At 54.4% G+C, this 26,121-nt stretch overlaps 2 protein-coding genes across 5 annotated transcripts in view; one reads left to right on the plus strand and one right to left on the minus strand.

Annotated features, from left to right (window-relative positions):
* rcor2 (REST corepressor 2) overlaps positions 1 to 544 on the minus strand; it is a 225,000-nt gene extending 224,456 nt beyond the window's left edge. For 2 of the 3 annotated variants that reach the window (XM_072246011.1, XM_072246006.1), the window contains exon 1: positions 470 to 544. The gene's annotated coding sequence lies outside the window, so the exon portion shown is untranslated. Of the gene's footprint in view, positions 1 to 445 lie in introns of all 3 variants that reach the window. The other variant, XM_072246007.1, reaches the window with a different exon arrangement.
* naa40 (N-alpha-acetyltransferase 40, NatD catalytic subunit) lies at positions 543 to 25,577 on the plus strand. Of its 2 annotated transcripts, XM_072246014.1 has the most exons (8): positions 543 to 606; positions 1,519 to 1,614; positions 2,819 to 2,871; positions 5,612 to 5,707; positions 16,365 to 16,526; positions 21,610 to 21,693; positions 21,842 to 21,919; positions 25,012 to 25,577. In XM_072246014.1, the coding sequence occupies exons 1-8, from the start codon at positions 601 to 603 to the stop codon at positions 25,151 to 25,153; spliced, it is 717 nt and encodes a 238-aa protein (XP_072102115.1). In that variant the 5' UTR covers positions 543 to 600; the 3' UTR covers positions 25,154 to 25,577. The 2 variants fall into 2 exon arrangements, with proteins under 2 accessions (XP_072102115.1, XP_072102116.1); XM_072246015.1 differs by lacking the exon at positions 5,612 to 5,707.
* Positions 25,578 to 26,121: the final 544 nt, after the last annotated feature.

Raw genomic sequence — 26,121 nt, forward strand, 5'->3', positions numbered from 1 at the left:
CCTCACAGTAGGGGGTCAGAAAACAGGGTAATAGGTTAGAAGTCAGGGTTCATGGCCCAGGGTAGGGGTCAGAAAGCAGGGTAGGTTAGAGGTCAGGGTACGTGGTTCAGGGTGAGAGTTAAGAGTTCAAAGTTCATGGTCCAAAGTAGGGGTTAGAGGTCAGGGTTCATGGGCCAGGGTAGGAAATCGAGGTCATGATTCACGGTCCAGGGTAAGGGTTAGAGTTCAGGGTTCATAGCTCACGGTGGGTGAACTGCTCCTCAGTTATGAGGAGCGAACGCCGGCGACACGAGGACGGGAAATTTATTTTCATCCAACCAAACATATGTATACCACCAAATGAGACAACCTTCCTCCGGACCAAGGAGCACAACACAGTACATGTAACTCACACGAATAACACAAAGCAATATAACCACTAATAAATTAACAAATAATCATGTACATTTATTCCAGCCTTTTCACCTACCCCGCGACTCTCGCTCCTCCTGGGGCCCGGCGACGCGTCGGACTCGGCGCGGACGGACCGGAAGTGGCGGAGGTTCGGCGGGGACGGACCGGAAGTGTCAACCTCCCGCTGCCGATGGTTTTGAACTCGCCATGGGGGTGAGTGAGTGAGGGGGGAAAGGAGGGAGGGTTACGGATACGGGTAGATGAGCGGGGAGGGAAGGCAGAGTTGCAGGGCGTGAGGGGACAGGAGTGAGGAAAGGGGTGTGGGTGGGTGGCGAGGGACGGGAAGAGGGGGGCGGGACAGGACGGGAGTAGGAGGTGTGAGGGACAGGGTTGGAGGGGAGGAGGAGTTGAGGGAAGGGGTAGGAGGTGTGGGAAAGGGTTGGAGGGGAGGAGGAGTTGAGGGAAGGGGTAGGAGGTGTGAGGGACAGGGTTGGAGGGGAGGAGGAGTTGAGGGAAGGGGTAGGAGGTGTGGGAAAGGGTTGGAGGGGAGGAGGAGTTGAGGGAAGGGGTAGGAGGTGTGAGGGACAGGGTTGGAGGGGAGGAGGAGTTGAGGGAAGGGGTAGGAGGTGTGAGGGACAGGGTTGGAGGGGAGGAGGAGTTGAGGGAAGGGGTAGGAGGTGTGAGGGACAGGGTTGGAGGGGAGGAGGAGTGAGGGAAGGGGTAGGAGGTGTGGGAAAGGGTTGGAGGGGAGGAGGAGTTGAGGGAAGGGGTAGGAGGTGTGAGGGACAGGGTTGGAGGGAAGAAGGAGTGAGGGAAGGGGTAAGAGGTGTGAGGGAAAGGGTTGGAGGGGAGGAAGAGGTAGGAAGTGTGAGGAAAAGTGTTGGAGAGGAGGAGGAGTTGAGGGAAGAGGTAGGCGGTGTGATGGAAAGGGTTGGAGGCAAGGAGGAGCGAGGGAAGGGTTTGGAGTGGAGGAAGAGTGAAGAAGGGGTATGGGGTGGTGGTGAGGGGATAGGGAGAGGAGAATGAGGGCAGAGGGGTGGGAAGAGGGTAGAGTCTGGATGACAGACAGGAAGAGGGGAAGGAGGGGTGAAGGACAACCCACCCACCGCTCTGTTGGCTCTCCAGAGAAAGTCGTCCAGAGCTAAAGAGAAAAAGCAGAAGAGACTGGAGGAGAGGGCAGCCATGGACGCCATCTGTGCCAAAGTGGAGTCAGCGAACAAGGTGGGACCTGGGTGGGGAAAGGAGAGGGCAACTGCAGAAGAGAAAGAGAATACACACACCCACACCCCTTCTCGCTGCCCCTGAGGGTCACAGTGGAATCCAGCACCTCTCCAAGTTTTGCCCACTCAACCGGCGGGAGCCTCTACCCCTGCCTTTATTTTGCACCCCACGGTGGAGATAGACAACAGACAATAGGTGCAGGAGTAGGCCATTCGGCCCTTCGAGACAGTTCCGCCATTCACTGTGATCATGGCTGATCATCCACAATCAGTACCCCGTTCCTGCCTTCTCCCCATATCCCTTCACTCCACTATCTTTAAGAGCTCTATCTAACTCTTTCTTGAAAGCATCCAGAGACTTGGCCTCCACTGCCTTCTGGGGCAGAGCATTCCATATATCCACCACTCTCTGGGTGAAAAAGTTTTTCCTCAACTCCGTTCTAAATGGCCTACCCCTAATTCTTAAACTGTGGCCTCTGGTTCTGAACTCTCCCAACACTGGAAACATGTTCCCTACCTCTAGCGTGTCCAATCCCTTAATAATCTTATATGTTTCAATCAGATCCCCTCTCGTCCTTCTAAATTCCGGTGTATACAAGCCCAGTCGCTCCAATCTTTCGACATATGACAGTCCCGCCATCCCGGGAATTAACCTCGTGAACCTGCGCTGCACTCCCTCAATAGCAAGAATGTCCTTCCTCAAATTTGGAGACCAAAACTGCACACAGTACTCCAGGTGTGGTCTCACCAGGGTCCTGTACAACTGCAGAAGGACCTCTTTGCTCCTATACTCAATTCCCCTCGTTATGAAGGCCATCATGCCATTAGCTTTCTTCACTGCCTGCTGTACTTGCATGCTTGCTTTCAGTGACTGATGTACAAGAACACCTAGATCTCGTTTTACTTCCCCTTTTCCTAACTTGACACCATTCAGATAGTAGTAATCCAGCCAGAGAGGGAGGAATTGACCTGGGCCCTCAGTATGCCCGCAGTGGGGAATGGTTGTGGGGGCTGGGGGGGGCGGTAACCATCTCTATCCAGGTCAGACTGCTGGCTTCCTCTGGTCTGGCTGCCCTGCTCAATGGGTTTTGAGAGGAGTTCGGGGCAGGGCAGGTCATGTCTCGGGGGGAGGAGGGGTGTTGGTGGTGAGTTGGGTGGGGCATCGCAGGAGATATTTAACTCCTCCTCCTGTTTCTCCCTTTAAGCTTGAAGACCCCTTGGCGCCTTTCCCTGCCTTCAGGAAGTACGACAGGAACGGGTAAGGTTGAGGCAGTCGTGCTGCATGTTCCCAGTGCTGTTAACCCCCACCCTTCCCCACGGCCCCTATACCCACCCCCACCTCCACTTCCCTGTTACCTGCCAGGCGCTCATTTCTTTCAAGAGATCTCACCAAGTTGCACTGAGCAGTGGGGTATATCATATGCTCAACGGTGTCCCTCAGTCCCCCTGTCTCAGGGAGAGATCTGTACAGTGACTGTCTCCCTCAGTCCTTCTCGGGAGATCTGTACACTGACCAGTGTCTTACTTTCCCTCTCTCTCAGGAGGACCTCTGCAGACGGATTGAGGTCTCTCATTCCCTCTGTCTCAGGAGATCAATACACTGACCGTTGTCTCACATTCCCTCTCCCTCAGGGGGAGATCTATTCACTGACCGGTATCTCTCAGTCCCTCCCTCTCAGGGGGAGATCTGTACACTGACCAGTGTCTCAGTCCCTCTGTCTCAGAAGATCTATACACTGACCGGTATCTCTTAGTCCCTCTCTCTCAGGAGATCTGTACACTGACCAGTGTCTCAGTCCCTCTCTCTTAGGGGGAGATCTATACACTGACCGGTGTCTCTCAGTCCCTCTCTCTCAGGGGGAGATCTGTACACTGACCAGTGTCTCAGTCCCTCTCTCTTAGGGGGAGATCTATACACTGACTGGTGTCTCTCAGCCCCTCCCCTTCAGGGGGAGATCTATACACTGACTGGTATCTCTCAGTCCCTCTCTCTCAGAGGGAGATCTGTACACGGAATAGTGTCTCAGTCCCTCTCTCTCAGGGGGAGATCTGTACACTGACCAGTGTCTCTCAGTCCCTCTCAGGGGGAGATCTGTACACTGACCAGCGTCTCAGTCCCTCTCCGGGAGATCTGTACATTGACCAGTGTCTCAGTCCCTCTCAGGGGGAGATCTGTACACTGACTAGTGTCTCAGTCCCTGTCTCTCAGGGGGAGATCTGTACACTGACCGGTGTCTCAGTCCCTCTCGGGGGAGATCTGTACACTGACCAGTGTCTCAGTCCCTCTCTCTCAGGAGATCTGTACACTGACCGGTGTCTCTCAGTCCCTCTCTCTCAAGGGGAGATCTGTACACTGACCGGTGTCTCAGTCCCTCTCAGGGGGAGATCTGTACACTGACCGGTGTCTCAGTCTCTCTCAGAGGGAGATCTGTACACTGACCGGTGTCTCTCAGTCCCTGTCTTTCAGGGGGAGATCTGTACACTGACCAGTGTCTCAGTCCCTCTCTCTCAGGAGATCTGTACACTGACCGGTGTCTCAGTCTCTCTCAGGGGGAGATCTGTACACTGACCGGTGTCTCTCAGTCCCTCTCTCTCAGGGGGAGATCTGTACACTGACTAGTGTCTCAGTCCCTGTCTCTCAGGGGGAGATCTGTACACTGACCGGTGTCTCAGTCCCTCTCTCTCAGGGGGAGATCTGTACACTGACCGGTGTCTCAGTCCCTCTCTCTCAGGGGGAGATCTGTACACTGACTAGTGTCTCAGTCCCTCTCTCTCAGGGGAGATCTGTACACTGACCGGTGTCTCTCAGTCCCTCTCTCTCAGGGGGAGATCTGTACACTGACTAGTGTCTCAGTCCCTGTCTCTCAGGGGGAGATCTGTACACTGACCGGTGTCTCAGTCCCTCTCTCTCAGGGGGAGATCTGTACACTGACTAGTGTCTCAGTCCCTCTCTCTCAGGAGATCTGTACACTGACCGGTGTCTCAGTCCCTCTCTCTCAGGGGGAGATCTGTACACTGACCGGTGTCTCTCAGTCCCTCTCTCGCAGGGGAGATCTGTACACTGACCGGTGTCTCTCAGTCCCTCTCTCTCAGGGGGAGATCTGTACACTGACTAGTGTCTCAGTCCCTGTCTCTCAGGGGGAGATCTGTACACTGACCGGTGTCTCAGTCCCTCTCTCTCAGGGGGAGATCTGTACACTGACCGGTGTCTCTCAGTCCCTCTCTCTCAGGGGGAGATCTGTACACTGACTAGTGTCTCAGTCCCTCTCTCTCAGGAGATCTGTACACTGACCGGTGTCTCTCAGTCCCTCTCTCTCAGGGGAAGATCTGTACACTGACCGGTGTCTCAGTCCCTCTCTCTCAGGGGGAGATCTGTACACTGACTAGTGTCTCAGTCCCTTTCTCTCAGGGGGAGATCTGTACACGAACCGGTGTCTCAGTCCCTCTCTCTCAGGGGAAGATCTGTACACTGACCGGTGTCTCAGTCCCTCTCTCTCAGGGGGAGATCTGTACACTACCAGTGTCTCTCAGTCCCTGTTTATCAGAAAAGATACCCGTATACTGATTTTATTCCCCAGAAACGAAAGCGGCAGGGAAGGAAGTTGCTTCTCCAGTATTCCCTGTCTCCCGATCAACCCTACAATCCCCGCCACTCTGCACCTTTCAGTCCGCTGAGGACCAGACCAGGATCGGGAGCGGATAGTGTTATTGACCCAACCCGAGGGTCGGACTTTAACCTCAAGGGTTAACTGTTTCTGCAGCCGGTCGCCCCCTAGTTTGTGATGAACGCTGCCCTAGTAACTGATCACAGCAGGGATGGAGGGGCACGGAGTGGAAATAACTCTGTCTGCCTGAGGTGGGGGGGGGGGGAGGAACCTGCGCACTATGACTTCCACACCACCCCCTCAACCCCTCTCTCCTCTTCCCAACTTCAATATCTTTAGCCGTCCCACCCCTCACTTTTCTCACTGTTCCCCCCCCCCCCATGTCTCATCCAGGGTGAACGTACTGATTGAGTGCAGGCGCGTGTCAGACCTGGACAGCAGCACTGTGGACTGGGCCGTGGACCTGACCAGGACCAATATGCAGGCCATGTGAGTGAGAGCCCGGACGTTGCATGCCGCTGACGCTCGGCCAGGGGATAGAGAGAGATGTCAGTAGGTAATTCTTGCCCTCACCAGCCAACCGTTGCTCAGTGGTTCGGACCGTAGAGGGTGCAGGAAGGAGGGGTGCATCTCAGAATAATGAGGGGTTTCTTTAGGACAGAGATGAGCAGGAATTTCTTCAGCCAGAGGGTGGGGAACCTGTGGAATTCATCGCCACAGACAGGTGTGGAGGCCGAGTCACCGGGTATATTTAAACCCGACGTTGATAGGGTCTTGGTTGGTATGCCAGCACTGATCTGTCAAACTGTCCCATCACACACTCCCAGGGTCAGACACAGAGTGAAGCTCCCTCCACACCGTCCCATCACACACTCCCAGATTCAGACACAGAGTGAAGCTCCCTCCACACTGTCCCATCACACACTCCCGGGGTCAGACACAGAGTGAAGCTCCCTCCACACCGTCCCATCACACACTCCCGGGGTCAGACACAGAGTGAAGCTCCCTCCACACTGTCCCATCACACACTCCCGGGGTCAGACACAGAGTGAAGCTCCCTCCACACCGTCCCATCACACACTCCCGGGGTCAGACACAGAGTGAAGCTCCCTCCGCACCGTCCCATCACACACTCCCAGGGTCAGACACAGAGTGAAGCTCCCTCCACACCATCCCATCACACACTCCCGGGGTCAGACACAGAGTGAAGCTCCCTCCACACTGTCCCATCACACACTCCCGGGGTCAGACACAGAGTGAAGCTCCCTCCACACTGTCCCATCACACACTCCCGGGGTCAGACACAGAGTGAAGCTCCCTCCACACCGTCCCATCACACACTCCCGGGGTCAGACACAGAGTGAAGCTCCCTCCACACCGTCCCATCACACACTCCCGGGGTCAGACACAGAGTGAAGCTCCCTCCATACTGTCCCATCACACACTCCCGGGGTCAGACACAGAGTGAAGCTCCCTCCACACCGTCCCATCACACACTCCCGGGGTCAGACACAGAGTGAAGCTCCCTCCACACCGTCCCATCACACACTCCCAGGGTCACACACAGAGTGAATCTCCCTCCACACTGTCCCATCACACACTCCCGGGATCAGACACAGAGTGAAGCTCCCTCCACACCGTCCCATCACACACTCCCGGGGTCAGACACAGAGTGAAGCTCCCTCCACACCGTCCCATCACACACTCCCGGGGTCAGACACAGACTGAGTCTCCCTCCACACTGTCCCATCACACACTCCCGGGGTCACACACAGAGTGAATCTCCCTCCACACCGTCCCATCACACACTCCCGGGGTCAGACACAGAGTGAAGCTCCCTCCTCACCGTCCCATCACACACTCCCGGGGTCAGACACAGAGAGGAGCTGTGCTGACTGAGCTGGGAGAAATCGAGGCAAAACTACTGGATGAAGTTCGTGGAATACATTGGAGGTGGCTCTAAAAGTCTCTTGGACAACTGAGTGAGCGACGGCGCTGGTGTGGAAATTCGGTGTGGAGTTTTACTGCCGGTTTGGACGGAGTTTGTTGGCGGCTGCTAACTGCGTAGCTCCCAGCTGCGGCCGCTGGGAACTCGCCAGGAAGCCGGTTCGCTCCAAAACCGGAGGCAAACGCCGTCGTTCCCCCCCATTGACATCGGGGCAACGTTCCTCCTCCATTGTTTTCCTGATTTTCGTCCGGTGTTGGTGCCGGAGCATCTGGAAGGACGTTTCGGCCTCTCCCGGCCTGGGTCTCTGTAAGTCCGACGGAGCCTTTCCTGGCGTCGAGCCAGCGAGGAACTGTCGACTGCAAACTTTCCCGGCCAGTTATTCGACTTGTTCCAGGACTTATAACCGGCACCGCTGTAGGATTCTCGGACTGGAAAGAGACCAGCATGCCGGACCGGTCTCCAGGGAGTAGCGGGCCTTCGGGGAGTTACGCAAGGGCGGCTGCCTCCCCGGCCTCGGACAACGCCCTGTTTCGGTCGGTGAAGGTGGAACGTGGGGTGCAATGTATTTTGCGCCCTGGAATGACACTAGAAAAGTGTACGGAGGCAATGGAGGACCTTGTTGGGAAAGGTGGTATTCTGGCCACCGAGAAGGAGTTCGGAAAGGCGGTGTTTTATCTGGCGAATGAAGAGCTAGTGCACCGGGCCCTAAGCAGGGGAGTCACGGTAGACAACATCTTTTTACCTATGGAGCTGGTGACGGCCCCCACGCAACGTATCGTGCTTGGGCATGTTAAGCCTTTCATTCCAAATGAGGACTTGCTTCCCCCCCGGCCCGTTTAGGGCAAGTAAGGTCGGAGATCACTGCCATCCGACACAAATTTAAGAGACGCACCCTCCGCACCGTAATCTCTTTCCGGCGTCAGGTATTCATGCAGCTGGAAAGGGAGGACGATGTTGAGGGCCGGTTTACTGTCCGGCACGAGGGAGTGGATTATCAGGTGTACTGGAGCTCCGAGCGCCCGCGGTGCCCTGCGTGCAGGGGGGTGGGGCACTTTCGGAGGGACTGTCCTGCCGCCTGGAACCCGAGGGAGCCCATTTCGGGCACCAGTGCCCCAGCTACCTCTGCCCCTGATCCTACTCCTGCGCGTGCATCTGCGCCTGCATCTGACCCTGCCCCCGCCCGTGATCCTGCCCCAGCCTCTCACCCTGCCCCTACCCCTACCCCTGTCCCTACTCCTACGGTTGGGTCGGTCCCTGCTCCTCTCCCTGTGGTTCAGGTGGGGGACGGGGTGGAGTCTGTACGGAGTAAGAAGGCAAAGGGGAAATCCAAACACAGTAAGAAGCCGGCCTTTGAGGCCGCAGAGCTCACGCCCATTTCGCCTGAAGTGGAGCGTGGGGCTCGGGGAGTGCGCAAGCAGACAGAAAGCGCCACCCCATCGGTGAAGCCTGCACCTGTGTGCTCCTCCGGCGTGAAGAGGAGAAGGGAACGTTCCCGCAAGAGGACAGGGGATGTAGATGTGGGGGAGTCCCAGGAAGGGGTGGGAATCCGGGTAGGGGTTGGTTCCAAACCTGAGTCCCCAGATGTAGCCACCAGTCCTGGGGTAGATGGTGTGGTTGTGCAAAAAGCTTGTGATAGCCCTGTTTGCACAAATGAGGCAGCCCTGGAGGCCTCCACCCAGGACCTACAAGTCAGCGCCTCTCTGGAGGCCAGTGTACCGAATAATGTAAGAGGAGACGAGACAAAGCTCTCTCATTCTCAGCACCAGGCTGCTTGTGAATCCCTTGGACCAAAGGTGCCGGGTTCCCCTCTATGCCTGCCCCCTGGGGAGGGCGTTTTTCTGTGCATGTCGACCCCAGCAATTAATGACTTGCAGGGAGTCCCTGGGGATTGTCCCTCCACTGTCGCAAATGTGGATGAGGCTGATGCGACGGTGGAGCGGGCAGGTAAGAGCGAGGTGCCCGCTGCGCGGTATGGGTCACAAGCGCAGCCATCTATTGGAACATGCGAGGAGGCCGATGGGGATTCTGTCTGCAGTGACGGGTTGGAGGGGGACTCTTTCGATAGTGAAACAATGGACATCCTCACCCCTCCTGAGAAGTCCCCATTGATACCTGTAGAGGAAATCTAAGCATGTTATTCTCACCTCTGAGGGTGCCAAGCACCGGCCTCAACTAGCCTCGCTACGCTGGCCCAGCATGCCGAGGCTGGTGAGGTCCCTGCGAGTCATCCTCGGACGAAAGGGAAAGAGGAATGCGGTGGCGGGGAATGACAGACGGCAACTAAAATCTTTCCTAGATGACCTAGTAAGGGACATTAGAGGGAGAAGCAGCCTCGCTCCTACGGGGGATGGTGGGTCACAGGGTGTCGCTGGTACCGCTCGAGCCCGGAAGGCAAAAAGTAACCTTGCTTTCTTTCCGGACAGTGTGGTGGAGGGCGCCTCCGCTCTCACCGAAATGGGCACAGCTGCTGAGACCCAGTGTGCTCCCGCCATGAAGCTTACCGTAGCTAGTCTCAATGTAAACGGCAGCAGGGGTCCTCTTCACAGGCATAACAATCTCTCAGCCCTCAGGGATGGGCGGTATACGGTGAGTTTCCTGCAGGAAACCCATACTATCCCTGGGGACGAGTCTGCTTGGCTCCTGGAGTAGCGGGGCGGGGGTCTACATGAGCCACCTCAGCTCCATTTCTAGCGGGGTGGCGATCCTGTTGGCCCCGACCTTCCAGCCAGTAATTGAAAGAGTCCAGGACGTTGTGCCCGGCCGTCTGCTCCACCTGGTTGTGCGCCTGGATGGCGTACCATTGCACCTTATCAATGTGTATGCTCCCAGGCGCGGTGTGATGCAGACGCACCTATTCTGCCAGCTGTCCACCCTGCTGAGCTCCATCGATCCTGGGGATTGCGTCATCCTCGGGGGAGATTTCAATTGTACCCTCGAGGCGGAGGACCGTTCGGGCCTCCAACGCGACCCAGCATCGGCAAAAAAGTTAAAGGAGCTAGTCGGCTCCTTTGACTTGGTGGACAGCTGGTGGAATCTTCACCCCAACTCTAGCGCCTTCTCGAGAAGGTCTAGAGAAGGAGGTTCCAGGATAGACCGCATTTACATCTCTCGGGCCTACGTCTCCCGCGTGTCGGCGTCCTCCATACGGCCGGTGTCATGCTCGGATCATCACCTTGTGTGGATGGAATTTATTCCACTACACCCTCGGGTGGGATCCGGCTATTGGCATTTTAACAACCAGCTGCTGGAGGACAGCCGATTCCGGGATTCGTTCCGAGCTTTCTGGGTCTCCTGGAAGGAGAGGCGGAGAGAGTTCTGCTCCCTACGGCTATGGTGGGATGTGGGCAAAGCCCACATCCGGTTTTTATGTCGGGAGTACACTAGGGGGTCGACAAAGAGGCGGAGCTCTGAGGTTGAGCGGCTTGAGAGAGCGTTGCTTGACCTGGAGTCCCGCCTCGGTCCGACCGGTGGAGACCAGCAGCTGTAGTAGGAATACCAGGAGAAGAAGGACGCACTAAGGAACCTGCAGCTTCAGCAGTCCTGAGGTGCCTACGTGAGGTCACGGATCCAAATGCTGCAGGATTTGGACCGTGGCTCACCCTTCTTCTACTCGTTGGAAAGGTGGCGGGGAGTTCAAAAGCAGCTAGTGGAGCTGCTGGCTGCCGATGGCTCCTCCATCACGGACCCTGATGGAATAAACAACGAGGTCCGTTCATTCTATCGGTCCTTATTCTCGCCTGATCCGTCAAATGCGGAGGCGTGTAATGAGGTCTGGAAGGATTTGCCTAAGGTCAGCCCAGAGGACGCAGTGCGTCTGGATGCCCCCCTGACTCGGGAGGAGCTGTCCACTGCCCTTCGGCAACTCCGGAGGGGCAAGTCCCCTGGTTTGGATGGACTGAGTGTTGAGTTTTATCAGGCTTTTTGGGATGTCCTGGGGGATGATTACAGCCTTGTCCTAGGGGAGAGCCTAGCCACCGGAGAAATGCCCCTCTCATGGCGAAGAGCTGTTGTGGTCCTACTGCCCAAGAAGGGAGACCTCCGCCTGCTAAAGAACTGGCGGCCGGTCTCCCTCTTGTGTGCGGACTACAAGATCTTCGCCCGGGCAATGGCCAACCGTCTGGGTTCGGTAATTGGACAGGTGGTCCATCCTGACCAATCTTACACAGTCCCGGGCCGCTCCATCCAGGACAATGTCCACCTAGTACGGGACCTGATCCACCTACTCCAGGAGACTGGGACCCCAGCAGCGTTTCTTTCTCTTGACCAGGAGAAGGCTTTTGACTGGGTGGACCACAGTTTCCTGGTGGGCACCCTGCAGGCTTTTGGGCTCGGACCACACTTTGTGGCCCGAGTTCAGCTCCTGTACTCTGCCGTAGAGTGCCTAGTTAAGATTAACGGATCATTGACAGGACCTATCCACTTCCGAAGAGGAGTGCGTCAAGGGTGCCCCATGTCCGGTCAACTGTATGCGATCTGTGTCGAGCCATTCCTCGGCCTTCTTCGGCGAAGGCTGACAGGTCTGGTTCTGCGCGAACTGGACATGGGGGTCGGCCTACGCCGATGATGTACTCCTCATGATGACAGACCCCTGTGACCTGCGGAGGATGCGCGAGTGCCAAGATGTTTTCTCGGCGGCATCCTCCGCCAGGATCTTACTGGGCGAAATGTTCCGGACTCTTAGTAGGCCAGTGGCAGGTGGACTCCCTGCCGGAGGAGATGAGAGCTTTTGAGTGGAGCACCAGACGTCTTCTCTATCTGGGAGTCTACCTGAGTCCTTCTGGGGAGACCTGGCTGGCGAACTGGCAGGACCTGGAGACAAAGGTCATGGCCCGGCTAGGGCGCTGGTCAGGCCTTCTCAGGGTGCTTTCCTATCGAGGCAGGGTGGTGGTCATAAACCAGCTGGTGGCCTCCATGTTGTGGTACCGGATGGTCATCTTGACCCCCCCCCTGCCCCTTTTGTCGCAAGAATGCAGAGGAAGCTAGTGGACTTCTTCTGGGGAAACAGGAAGCACTGGGTCTCTGCAGCGATTCTGAATCTCCCAGAAGGAGAGGGCGGACAGTCGCTGGTGTGTGTACGCACACGACTGGCGGCTCTCCGCCTCAGGACTCTGCAGAGATTCCTGTATGCCGAGCACCCTCCCAGGTGGAACGTGTTGGCGACTTTCTTCCTCCGGAGGGGCTGCTGTCTTGCCGAAGCTATGCAGCTACCACCGGCGAGCGTTAGCCGTGCTGCTTTGCAGAGGCTGCCCGGCTTCTATCAGGACCTACTGAGAGTCTGGAACATGGTTGCCTCAGGCCGGGAATCCCCTCCTCTGGCAGAGGGCGGGGTCCTGGCCGACCCTTGCCCTGTCTCAACGGATGTCAGTGCGGCTCAGGTGTGTGGAACGACTCGGGCTGAGCTGCTCGTCGGGCCCAGCCCCCGCAGCCTTACCCGAGAGACGAATCCACACAACTTGAGCCGTCTTTCATCCACACCCACAATCCCATTCAGGGATGCAGGCAGGAGGTACCTTTATGGGCTGCTGCTCCACACCCTCCACTTCCTAGCATTTGTCCACCGTCCTGACACGCCATGGCGGTCGGTCTTTCCACCTGGAGGTGAGGGGGGTCCCCAATGGAAGTCCCTCTACAAGGGAGTCCTTCCCTTGCACCTTGGGGATCTCGGCTGGAGGGTGCTGCATAAAGCGGTGCCCTGCAATAAGTTCTTTAGTTTGTACACGGATCTCCCAGCCGCATGTCACTTCTGCAGGCTGGAGGAGACCGTGTACCATATGTACGTGGAGTGTGTGAGGCTGCAGCCCCTTTTCGCGTATTTGCGTGGGCTGCTTCTCGCCTTCTGGTTGCATTTCAGTCCCACCCTATTCATATATGGTCATCCAGTAAGGAGGGGGGCACAGAGGGATGAGGATGTCCTTGTCAACTTGCTCCTGGGGCTGGCGAAAATTGCCATCCGTGGCTCCTGGAAAAGGGTGGCAGGAGGTTCTCCCCGGGCAGACTGCCTGGCTATGTTTAGGGGGTATGTTCGAGCCCGGGTGAATATTGAAAAGGAATACGCGCAGTCCACGGCGACCGTAAGAGATGTTCCGGGACCGTTGGGCTCCGCGGGGTGTAAATGCCATCATTGATGAGGATGGCAATATATTGGTTTAACATGTATTCTCTGTTTGTAGTGTAGTGAATATGTTAGTCACTGGTTTTGTAAATATTGTATAGCACCGACATTTCTAATAAAGAATTTTGTAATAAAAAAAAGGGGTCAGACACAGAGTGAAGCTCCCTCTACACCGTCCCATCACACACTCCCGGGGTCAGACACAGAGTCAATCTCCCTCTACACCGTCCCATCACACACTCCCGGGGTCAGACACAGAGTGAATCTCCCTCCACACTGTCCCATCACACACTCCCGGGGTCAGATAGTGTGGAACTGCTTTGCTGATCTGGACAAGATCGAGGACAGCTGCTGTATAGAGTTTGTCAGATATATTGGAGGAGGTGCGGAGGTGAATATCTGAGTGAGTGGCTAATTTAGTGTGGGGGCTTCTACTGGAGCTTTTACACTGGTTTGACAGCGTTTTTGCATTGCCGTGGGAGCTGCCAACTCCAAAAGAAGGGAGATATTTGCTGTTGTTTCCCCACTAACATTGGGACAAGACCCCTTCCTCCTGCCCCGTCCTGTCTCTGGGCTGGTGCGGGTGCAGGAGCATTTTGGACGTCTCAACCTGGGAACCCTTCAAGATCGATGGAGCCTTTCGCAGCGCTGGAATGCTGAAAGGGACTGTTGAGTGCTGAGTGTCTTCCAATGCCCCGGTTTCCTCGCGCAGCACAGGCTGGCCCGTCCCGTCTGCAACATGTCCCAGCTCTACTCAGGATCCTGGAACATCAGGGCAGCCGGACCGACGGCATCTGCTGACGCCACAGGAGCGAGCAAACTGCGGGAGGTTCCGAGCTCTTCCATCCCGGAACGCCACTCGCCCCAGGACTTTATCTGACCACAGAGTGCTTTCAGACTTTCTGGGATGTCCTGGGGAAAAGCTCAGCCACTGGGGAAAGCCCCTTTCGTGGTGGAGAGCTGCCGTGGTCCTGTTGCCCAAGAACGGGAACGGCTGAAGAACTGGCGTCCAGTCTTTCCCTTGTGCGGGGGTCTACAAGATCTTCGCCTGGCCACTGCCCAACCACCTTGGCTTGGTGTTGAGACAGGTAATCCATCCTGACCAATCTTACACAACCCCGGGCCGGTCTAGTCTGGGACCTAATCCACCTGCTCACCGGCAGCGTTTCTCTCTCTCTTGACCAGGAGACTCGATAGACCACAGTGTCCTGGTGGACACTCTGCAGGGATTTGGGCTGGCACCACCCTCTGTAGTCTGGGTTCGGCTCCTATACTCTGCCGCAGAGTGCCTTGTCAAGGTCAATGGACCACTGACTGCGCCCGTTTCCTTTACGAGAGGAGTACGGCAGGGGTGCCCCTTGTCCAGCCAGTTGTATACCATCTGTGTAAAGCCATTCCTGTGCCTCCTTCGGTAGAGGTTGATGGGGCTGGCTCTGCGTGAACCGGACATGGAGGCCGTCCTCTCAGCCTACGCCGAAGACGTGCTGCTGATGGTGACAGATGCCAAGTGACCTGCAGAAGACGCGTGAGTGTCAGGAAGTTTTCCTGGCCGCGTCCTCAACTGGGCAAAATATTCCGGTCTCTTAGTGGGGCAGTGGCAGGTGGACTCCCTGCCGGAGGAGGTGAGACCTTTTGCTTGAAGCACCAAGCACCTCCTCTGCCTGGGAGTCTGCGGGGGAGAGCTGGCTGGCGAACTGGCAGGACCTGGACAGGAAAGTCATGGATCGACTGGGGCCTTCTCAGGGTGCTGTCCTATCGAGGCAGGGTGGTGGTCAGACAGTCACCTCAGCACCACCCGCTCCCTTTGTCGCGACGGGGCAGAGGAAGTCAGTGGACTTGTGGGGCAACAGGACACACTGGGTCTTTGTGCAAAGGCGTTATCCGGGAGCCAGGCCCAGACAACTTGAGCCGTCTCTCATGGACACCCACAGTCCCATTCAGGGATGCAAGGAGGAGGTACACGCTCTTCCCTTCCTGGCCCTTGTCCACCGTCCCGATGTGCCATGGCGGTCTGTGCATGAGAGGGGTCTGCAATGGAAATCCCTTTGTGCGGGAGTTCTTCCCCTGCACCTGGGGGATCTGGGGTGCAGCCCCCTCCATCGAGCCGTGCCTTGCAATAAGCTCCTTAGTTTGTACACGGTTCTCTCGGCTGCATGTCACTTCTGTGGGCGGGAAGAGACTGTGTACCACCTGTGTGTGAGGCTGCAACCCCTTTCTTCATGTCTCTTCGCCTTCTGCTCACACTTTAGTCCCACCCTCTTTATATATGATCGTACAGTGAGGTGGGCACGTGGCCAAGTGGTTAAGGCATTGGACTAGCAACCTGAAGGTTGTGAGTTCGAGCCCCAGCCAAGGCAACGTGTTGTGTCCTTGAGCAAGGCACTTAATCACACATTGCTCTGCGACGACACCGGTGCCAAGCTGTATGGGTCCTAATGCCCTTCCCTTGGACAACATCGGTGTCGTGGACAGGGGAGACTTGCAGCATTGGCAACTGCTGGTCTTCCATACAACCTTGCCCAGGCCTGCGCCCTGGAGAGTGAAGACTTTCCAGGCGCAGATCCATGGTCTCGCAAGACTAATGGATGCTTTTAATACAGTGAGGAGTGGGGGTGTCTTTGTCAAGTTGCTGCTGGGGCTGGCGAGAACAGCTATCTGGGTGGCCGGGTAGACTGCCTACGTCCGTGTCGGGTAACCACTGAGAGGGACTCGTACTGTCCAGAGTGACCATAGTGGCGTTCCGGGATCATTGGGCTCGCAGGGAGTCGGTGCCATCGTCGATAGAAATGGGAACAATACAGTAGTTGTGTTAGTCACAGTTTTCTGTATATACTGTATTTGTAATAAAGATACTTTGTTTGAAAATTAAAGGCCAGTACGCGTCCCACCACACACTCCCGGGGACGGCCGGCTGCGTTACCACTGCCTGACGTGTTTGCTTTGTGCTGTTGGGCCACGAAGACGGTTTAGGAAGTGGGGGGGTGGTATTGTGCTGCCACCGTGGGCTGGGGTGGAGGGAGGTGGGGTGCGGGGAAGGGGCGCGTCCCAAGACTGGCCAGCTGGCTGCCACTCCCCTCTCCCTCCAGGTACGAGCAGAGCGAGTGGGGTTGGAAGGATCGGGAGAAACGGGAGGAGATGACGGACGAGCGCGCCTGGTACCTGGTGGCCCGCGACGGAGGGGGCAAGCAGCCCGCTGCCTTCTCCCACTTCCGCTTCGACGTGGATTGCGGGGAGGAGGTTCTGTACTGGTATGGTAACCGCAGGAGACCTCCCCTCTCCCCCCCACCCCACCCCCGGGAGTTAAAGGCTGGCTTTATGTACATCGAGACGCAGTCCCTCGCTCCCGCAGAGAGCTTGCCTCCCTTTGGTATCACTCCTGTCCCAGCTACTCTGCGCTTCCCGTGTCTTTCAGAATTGATTTTAAAGTTCTTTTACTTGTTTTAAAGCTCTCAATGACCTGGGACCGGAGTACATCACAGAATCGTTTTCGTTTCATAGTCCTGCTCGAGCTCTCAGGTCTTCTTCTGCCGGTCTCTTAACTTTAAACAATCTCCCTCAAAAGAAAATTGGCAGGTCAGCTTTTTATGAACTATGCTCCTGAACTGTGGCATTCGATACCCAAAACTATAAGGGATGCAGGCTCAGTTGACACTTTTAAACACCAGCTCAAGGCCTAATTATTTAACCTTGCTTTTAAGTAACATCTTTTTGTCTTTGACTTTCATGGTTGTAATCTATCCCATTGTGAAACACTTGGAACTGCATTGTCTGTATGGAGTCATACAGCACAGAAACAGGCCTTTTGGCCCACCTAGTCTCTGCTGAACCACTTAAGCTACCTACTCCCATCGATCTGCAGTGGGACTATCGCCGTCCATACCCCTCACCATCCATGTGCCCTATTCAAACTTCTGTCAAAGTATGAAATCGAGCTGGCCTGCTCCACTTGCACCGGCAGCTGTCACCACCCTCTGACTGAAGAAGCTCCCCCTCATGTTCCCCTTAAACCTCTCACCTTTCACCCTTGACCCATGACCTCTGGTTGCAGTCCGTTCCCAACTTCAAAGGAAAAAGCCTGCTTGGATTTAACCTATCCACACCCCTCAGAATGTCGTGTACCTCTATAAATCTCCTCCCAACCTTCTACATTCCAAGGAATAAAGTCCTAACTGATTCCATCTTTCCTTGTAATTCGGGTCCTCCAGACCCGGCAACATCCCTTGTAAATTTTCTGTGTACTCTTTCAAACTTCCTTACATCTTTCCTCTAGGTAGGTGACCAAAACTGCACACAATACTCCAAATTAGGCCTCACCGACATCTTATACAACTTCAGCATAACATCCCATCTCCTGTACCCGGTAAACATACATAACAGTTGCTGGTGAACGCAGCGGATCAGGCAGCATCTCTGGGAAGAGGTACAGTCGACGTTTCGGGCTGAGACCCTTCGTCAGGACTAACTAAACGGCTAGTCCTGATGAAGGGTCTCAGCCTGAAATGTCGACTGTACCTCCTCCTAGAGATGCTGCCTGGCCTGCTGTGTTCACCAGCAACTTTGATGTGTGTTGCTTGAAATTCCAGCACCTGCATATTTCTTCATGTTTCCTGTACTCGGTACTCTGATTTATGAAAACCAATAACCCTGACTGGTCAAAAAAAAACGGAAACAGCGATGAAGAATCTGAGAGCGACGGTATTCCTGAGTCTCCACCCGGGACTTGCGTGACTGACAGTAGTGAAAACAGAGAGGAAGTTACTGACACGATGAAGGAAGCCCTGAACACCGCCAGAGATGGAGGACCTTCACTGCTGCCCGAAACGCCAGCGGAGTAAAGAGCAGCGACCAACTCCCCAAGGAGAAAGGCTGATCAATGCCTCCATCCACTAACCCATGATGGATTCTGGTGTTTAAATCCAAGGTTCTTCTTGAAGGCAAGAGACACGAAACCTGTTGCTTCACGATCATTTCTTGAGTTGATCGAAGCCAAAGTGGCAGGGAAATCTTAAGATTCAAGAACGTGGCATCCCCCCCACTTCTGTCTCTCCACACCTCCTTCCCACAATCTGCCCTCATCCCCCATCTCTCCCCACACCTCCTTCCCACATTTCCCCTCTTCCCTCCCTCTCTCCGCACCTCCTTCCCATCATCTCCCCCCACCCTCTCTCCACACCTCCTTCCCACCATCTCCCCTTTCCCCACCCTCTCTCCAAACCTCCTTCCCATCATCTCCGTTTCCTCACCCTCTCTCCAAGCTTCCTTCCCATCGTCTCCCCTCTTCCCCATCTCTCCACACCTCCTTCCCATCATCTCCCCTTTCCCCACCCTCTCTTCAAACTTCCTTCCCATCATCTCCCCTTTCCCCACCCTCTCTCCAAACTTCCTTCCCATCATCTCCCTTCTTCCCCATCTCTCCACACCTCCTTCCCATCATCTTCCCTTTCCCCACCCTCTCTCCACACCTCCTTCCCATCATCTCCCCTTTCCCCAACTCTCTCCACACCTCCTTCCCACCATCTCCCCTTTCCCCACCTTCTCTCCAAGCTTCCTTCTCATCATCTCTCCACACCTCCTTCCCATCATCTTCCCTTTCCCCACCCTCTCTCCAAACTCCTTCCCATCATCTCCCCTTTCCCCACCCTCTCTCCACACCTCCTTCCCATCATCTCCCCTTTCCTCACTCTCTCTCCAAACCTCCTTCCCATCATCTCCCCTTTCCCCACCCTCGCTTCAAACTTCCTTCCCATCATCTCCCCTTTCCCCACCCTATCTCCAAACTTCCTTCCCATCATCTCCCCTTTCCCCACCCTCTCTCCACACCACCTTCCCATCATCTCCCCTTTCCTCACTCTCTCTCCAAACCTCCTTCCCATCATCTCCCCTTTCCCCACCCTCGCTTCAAACTTCCTTCCCATCATCTCCCCTTTCCCCACCCTATCTCCAAACTTCCTTCCCATCATCTCCCCTCTTCCCCATGTCTCCACACCTCTTTCCCATCATCTCCCCTTTCCCCACCCTCTCTCCAAACTTCCTTCTCATCATCTCCCCTCTTCCCCATCTCTCCACACTTCCTTCCCATCATCTCCCCTTTCCTCACCCTCTCTCCAAACCTCCTTCCCATCATCTCCCCTTTCCCCACCCTCTCTTCAAACTTCCTTCCCATCATCTCCCCTTTCCCCACCCTCTCTCCACACCTCCTTCCCATCATCTCCTCTCTCCCCTCCCTCTCTCCACACCTCCTTCCCACCATCTCCCCTTTCCCCATCTCTCTCCACACCTCCTTCCCATCATCTCCCCTTTCCCCACCCTCTCTCCACACCTCCTTCCCTCCATCTCCCCTTTCCCCATCTCTCTCCACACCTCCTTCCCATCATCTCCCCTTTCCCCACCCTCTCTTCAAACTTCCTTCCCATTATCTCCCCTTTCCCCACCCTCTCTCCAAACTTCCTTCCCATCATCTCCCCTCTTCCCCATCTCTCCACACCTCCTTCCCATCATCTCCCCTTTCTCCACCCACTCCCCAAATCTCTTTCCCATCATCTCCCCTTTCCCCACCCTCTCCACAACTCCTTCCCATCATCTCCCCTTTCCCCACCCTCTCTCCACACCTCCTTCCCACCATCTTCCCTTTCCCCAACTCTCTCCAAATCTCTTTCCCACCATCTCCCCTTTCCCCACCCTCTCTCCAAACTTCCTTCCCATCATCTCCCCTTTCCCACCCTCTCTCCACACCTCCTTCCCACCATCTCCCCTTTCCCCATCTCTCTCCACACCTCCTTCCCATCATCTCTCCTTTCCGCATCTCTCTCCACTCCTCCTTCCCATCATCTCCCCTCTCCCCTATCTTTCTCTCCACACACCTCTTCCCCGCCCTCTCTCTCCACAACTCCTTCCCATCATCTCCCCTTTCCCCACCCTCTCTCCACACCTCCTTCCCACCATCTCCCCTTTCCCCAACTTTCTCCACACCTCCTTCCCATCATCTCCCCTTTCCCCACCCTCTCTCCACACCTCCTTCCCACCATCTCCCCTTTCCCCATCTCTCTCCACACCTCCTTCCCATCATCTCCCCTTTCCCCATCTCACTCCACACCTCCTTCCCATCATCTCCCCTTTCCCCACCCTCTCTTCAAACTTCCTTCCCATTATCTCCCCTTTTCCCACCCTCTCTCCAAACCTCCTTCCCATCATCTCCCCTTTCCCCACCCTCTCTCCACACCTCCTTCCCACCATCTCCCCTTTCCCCAACTCTCTCCACACCTCCTTCCCACCATCTCCCCTTTCCCCATCTCTCTCCACACCTCCTTCCCACCATCTCCCCTTTCCCACCCTCTCTCCACACCTCCTTCCCACCATCTCCCCTTTCCCCATCTCTCTCCACACCTCCTTCCCATCATCTCCCCTCTCCCCTCTCTCTCTCCACACACCTCTTCCCCACCCTCTGTCTCTACACCTCCTTCCCATCATCTCCCCTTTCCCCACCCTCTCTCCACACCTTCTTCCCATCGTCTCCCCTTTTCCCCATCTCTCTCCACACCTCCTTCCTACCATCTCCTCTCTTCACCTCCCCCCTCCCCACAGCTCCTTCCCACCATCTCCCCCTCCCCGCCTGGCCCCCTCTCCGCCCCTCACCTGCTCCTTTCACCCCCTCGCCCCTGCCCCTTCAACCTCTCAGAATGAGAGCCTGTTGGTTCTGGAGTCGAGGGGCTTGGAGAAGCGACACGGAAGGTTGTAACATCGGAATAGCAAGTTGCTGGTCTCTGCTCTCATTGTTGCAGGAGTGACCCCTGTCTCTCGCTCTCCCTCGCTGGGGGTAAGGGGAAAGAGAACCCGTCCGCAGTACCAGAGTGCTGGGTTATGGGGCGGGGGAGGACGGAGCCTGTTACAGAAACCAAATTGCTGGGCTATGGACTGTAGTTTTTGATGGATTCTGGATCGGTGTCTTTCCGGGGGACTTTTTGCTGTTGCTTGTGTGTTTGGGCATGGGGGGGTGGTGCGCAAGTGTGGGGAAGGGGAGGGGTCTGATGTTTCGTTCTGTGGGGTTTCTTGGTTCCTGGGTGTCTGTGAAGAATAAGAATTTCAGATTGTGTACTATTTACCAATATTAAATTGAACCATTAAACCATTAAAGGCAACTCAAATACAAGCAGATAATTGTTAATCTGCAAAGAAAATGACAATTAAACCATCTAATCTGAGAGTTAAGCAGTCAGATCCAGCACCCACCCCTATCATTTGCTGTCAGTCACATTTTTGTGCTGCGTTGGACTCAGAGTAACAGTAATTTACACTTCTTTTACACTTGCATTAAACCATCTTGAATCTTTGCAGTTACGAAGTCCAGCTGGAGGCGCGGGTGAGGAGGAAAGGGCTGGGGAAGTTCTTGATGCAGATACTCCAGCTGTTAGCGAACAGGTAATGGCCGCGCGGACGATTTGGGGGGACGTGCGCCACCCGCCGTCCGTTTCCCCACGGAGACCAGACGCTCTTCCCCGCTGTGTTTCTGCTCTCTGACCTCCGTCCAGTCCGAGACGCTGACTGCTGCCCTCTGCTCTCTCCCCAGCACGCAGATGAAGAAGGTAATGCTGACGGTATTTAAGCACAACAGCGGCGCGTATCAGTTCTTCCGAGAGGCGTTGCAGTAAGTCAGATGTCAGGATTGTGTCGTTTACACCTGTCGCTTTAATGTTCTCAGACCTATGCCGGCTCTCAGCTCAAACCCACGTTTCCCTGTAAGCTCTTGGCTTCTCTGTTAAACATCTCTTCACCAGCACCCACCACTCAAAAACAAATGTCCTGCATGTAAAGTCATAGAAATGTGCTGTGCAAAAACAGGCCCTTTGGCCCATCTAGTCCGTGCTGAACCATTTAATCTGCCTACTCCCATCGCCCTGCACGAGGACCATTGCCCTCCATATCCCTCCCATCCATGTATCATGTACCACTTGTGCTGTCAGCTCGTTCCACACTCTCACCACCCTCTGAGTGAAGAAGTTTCCCTTCAAGTTCCCCTTAAATATTTCATCTTTCACCTCTAGTTGCAGTCCCACCCAACCTCGCTGAAAAAAGCCTGCTTGCATTTACACTATCTATACCCCTCATAATTTTGTATCCCTCTATCAAATCTCCTCTCAGTCTTCTGCGCTTCAAAGAATGCAGCCCTAACCTATTCAGTCTTACCTTATAACTCAGGTCCTCCAGACCCAGCAACATCCTTTTACATTTTCTCTGCATTCTTTCAACCTTGCTTACATCTTTCCTGCTGGTAGGTGACCAAAACCACACACAATACTCCAAATTAGGCCTCTTATACAACTTCAACATAACATCCCATCTCCTGTACTCAATACTTATGAAGGCCAGTGTGCCAGAAGCTCCCTTTACGACTGGATCTACAGTGCCTACAAAAAAGTATTCACTGCCCTTGGAAGTTTTCATGTTTTATTGTTTTACAGCATTGAAACACAGTGGTTTTAATCCATCTTTTTGGACAATGATCAACAGAAAAAGACTCTTCTACATGCACATGAATCCATTCTCTGCACATTCATGTGTCTGTCTAACAGGCTCTTTAACAACCACTGTCGTACCTGCCTCCACCATCATCCTTTGTGCCTATTCCAGACACCCACCACTTCCCGTGTTTTCATCATGAATCACCTTCAAACTTTTAACTTCTTACCTTGAAGCTAAGTCCTCTAGTATTTGATGCCTTTGAGGCCCTCTGTCGGTCAGGGTCAACCATGGATGTCCCATCTTAACTGTCTAGGTGATACGCAAGTCAGGGCAGTACGATACGGAGAGCAAGCTGTTGTCCACGCAGCAGGCTCCCCCTTTCCACACAGCTGATAGACCCAAAGGAACGGCAGAGACCGACACAGTTTCGCACCAGTGGTGTTGCAGGAGTTGCCAGACAGCGTTGAACTCTACATAGGACTGCCTTAGGGAGTCTAGTTCCGGATTTTCCCCTCGGGGTTTACTCCCAAAGCCTTCCCCGTGAGTGGGTTTAGCCGCAAGGCAGCAGAGGTTTGATATCAGAGTTTTCCTTCTAGATGAGCCGCCAACCAACGCTAACAAACCCCACCTTCCCAAAGCAACTGGCTTCATGACCCCAGTAACCCGCCTTTGCCCCTTCTGTCAGTAGAAATGGCTTAGTAGCCAAGCCACACGTGAAGGTCAGGAGCTGGACTGGGTTGTCAGAGGCTATTTGAGATGCACGCCATTGGGAGCATTTAATAGGTAGTGGGAGCCTATCCCTATTACCTCCGCACCAACTAAAGTAACGTTAGATTAGATTCAACTTTATTGTCATTGTGCCGAGTATAGATACAAAGCCAATGAGATGCATTTAGCATCTGACCAGAAATGCAAAGAATAGTATTATTTACAAAATAACTGTGAATAAAAAGTAAGTGCTACAGCACACAAATATAAAAGTACTGAGACAGCACAATACGGATGCAATACTGCTTAGCGCTGTGATGTGAGGTTCAGCAGGGTCACAGCCTCAGGGAAGATGCTCTTCCTGTGCCTGCTGGTGTGGGAGCGGCGGCTCCTGTAGTGCCTACCAGATGGGAGGAGAGTAAAAAGTCCATGGATAGGGTGAGATGCATCCCTGATAATGCTTTTCACCCTGCCCAGGCAGCGTTTATGGTAGATGTTCTCAATGGTGGGCAATTGGGTGCCGATAATCTGCTGGGCAGTTTTCACCACACGCTGGAGTGCTTTGCAGAACCTAAGGAACCTATTTGATATATACATTCTGGGAAAAAGGTACTGCCTAATCTATCCAGGTTTCCCATAATTCTATGAATCTGTCAGACGCACCACAGGAAACAACCCAAGTTTGTCCTCGTAGCTCCTACTCTGATCCAGGTGGCATCCTGGTGAACCTCTTCTGCACCCTCTCCAAAGGCTCCTTGCCCTTGCTGTAATGGCGTGTTCATGTGATATCCTGGTACTTGGGAGATGGAGTTCAAGAGCTTTGAGGTAATGTTGCAGCCCCTGTAAAACTGGTTAGATCACATCTGAGTATTGCGTTCCGTTCTGGTCGCCATTATAGGAAGAATGTGGAGGCTTTAGAGAGGGTGCAGAGGAGATTCACCGGGATGCTGCCTGGATTAGAGACCATGTCTTGTAAGGAGAGGTTGAACAAACTTTAGAGTGAAGGAGGGTGAGAGGTGGCTTGACAGAGGCCTACAAGATAAGAGGCACAGATCCAGTGGACAGTCAGAGGCTTTTCCCCAGGGTTGAAGTGGCTAATACCAGGGGACATAATTTTAAGGTGATTGGAGGAATCTGTAGGGGGACGTAAGGAGTAGTTTATTTTTAATGCAGAGTGGTGGGTGTGTGGAACGCTCTGCCGGGGGTGGTGATACAGGCAGATACATCAAAGACATTTAGGAGAATCTGTGGTAGGCACGTGGATGATAGAAGCATGGAGGGCTATGTGGGAGGGAAGGGTTACACTGATCTTGGAGTGGGTTAAAAGGTCAGGGTACTGTACCATACCGTTCTATCTCTTATCTTTGTTCGTGTGCTGTTCTCTGTACTTAACGTCCTGACCGATGAAAACAGATGCGTCTCCTTCACCATTCCATCTACTTGTGCAGGTCACTTTCCAGAGCTGTAGGTCCCTCTGTACGTAAGTGGGGGGGGACTCCTTGCACCAGAGGAAACCCCTCCCTGCGGAGCCGCGTCCTCACCCTGCCGTTCTCTCTCCCTCCTCCCCAGGTTCGACATCGACGAGTCCTCGCCCAGCCTGTCTGGCTGCTGCACGGACGACTGCTCCTACGAGATCCTGAGCCGACGGACCAAGTTCGGGGAGCACCCCCACCGACACGGGAGCCCGCACTGCGGGGGCTGCTGCCACTGAGTGGGCCTCCCTTCTGCCCCCCCCACCCCTGGAGGGGTGGGGAGGGGCGGAGAAAAGGCCACTTAGTCACCCCACGGGAATGTGGGTGGTCCGAGAGTGCGTGGGAATACCTGACAACTCTTGTTTTTTTTTATAAAGGTTTCGTTCTTTTACCGCACATCCATCTATATATATTATATATACTGTGAAAGTGACCTAGCTTCTCACTGCCAGAGCCGTTCGAGTCTACCCCTGGTCGGGCAAGCTGAATCTCGCTTCAAATCCGGGTGATGTGTGGCACAGTCCCTCTGAAACCCATTTTAATTTTCAGATGAAAAAGCCTCACTTTTTTTTTTACACAAGTACAGAAGAAATCAAATTTACATTCACAATAAACTTGAACTGTTCCTAGCATTCAGTTTTTAAATAAATTGCATTTCTCCTAGTTGTGATTTTGTACACTCAGTGGTCATTTTATTAGGTACACTTGCTTGTCAATGCAAATATCTAATCAACCAATCATGTGGCAGCAACTCAATGTATAAAAGCATGCAGGCACGGTCAAGAGGTCCAGACCAAATGTCAGAATGGGGAAGAAATGTGTTCTGTGTGACCTTGACCGTGGAATGATTGCTGGTGCCAGATGGGGTGGTATGATTTGCAGAGAGACTTGGTCAGCTTAGGAGAGCGGGCAAAGAAATGGCAGATGAGATACAATGTTGAGAAATGTATGGTTGTACATTTTGGAAGAAGAAATAATCAGGCAGGTTATTATTTAGATAGGGAGAAAATTCAAAAATCATTAGTGCAAAGGGACTTGGGGGTCCTCGTGCAGGATACCCTCAAGGTTAACCACCAGGTTGGATCGGCGGTAAGGAAAGCGAATGCTATGTTGGCATTCATTTCAAGCGGAATAGTGTATAAGAGTAAGGAGGTGTTGATGAGGCTCTATGGGGCATTAGTAAGACCTCATTTGGAATACTGTGTGC

The sequence above is a fragment of the Mobula birostris genome, chromosome 28, assembly GCF_030028105.1.
Source record: "Mobula birostris isolate sMobBir1 chromosome 28, sMobBir1.hap1, whole genome shotgun sequence".
In the NCBI taxonomy this organism is placed as follows: domain Eukaryota; kingdom Metazoa; phylum Chordata; class Chondrichthyes; order Myliobatiformes; family Myliobatidae; genus Mobula; species Mobula birostris.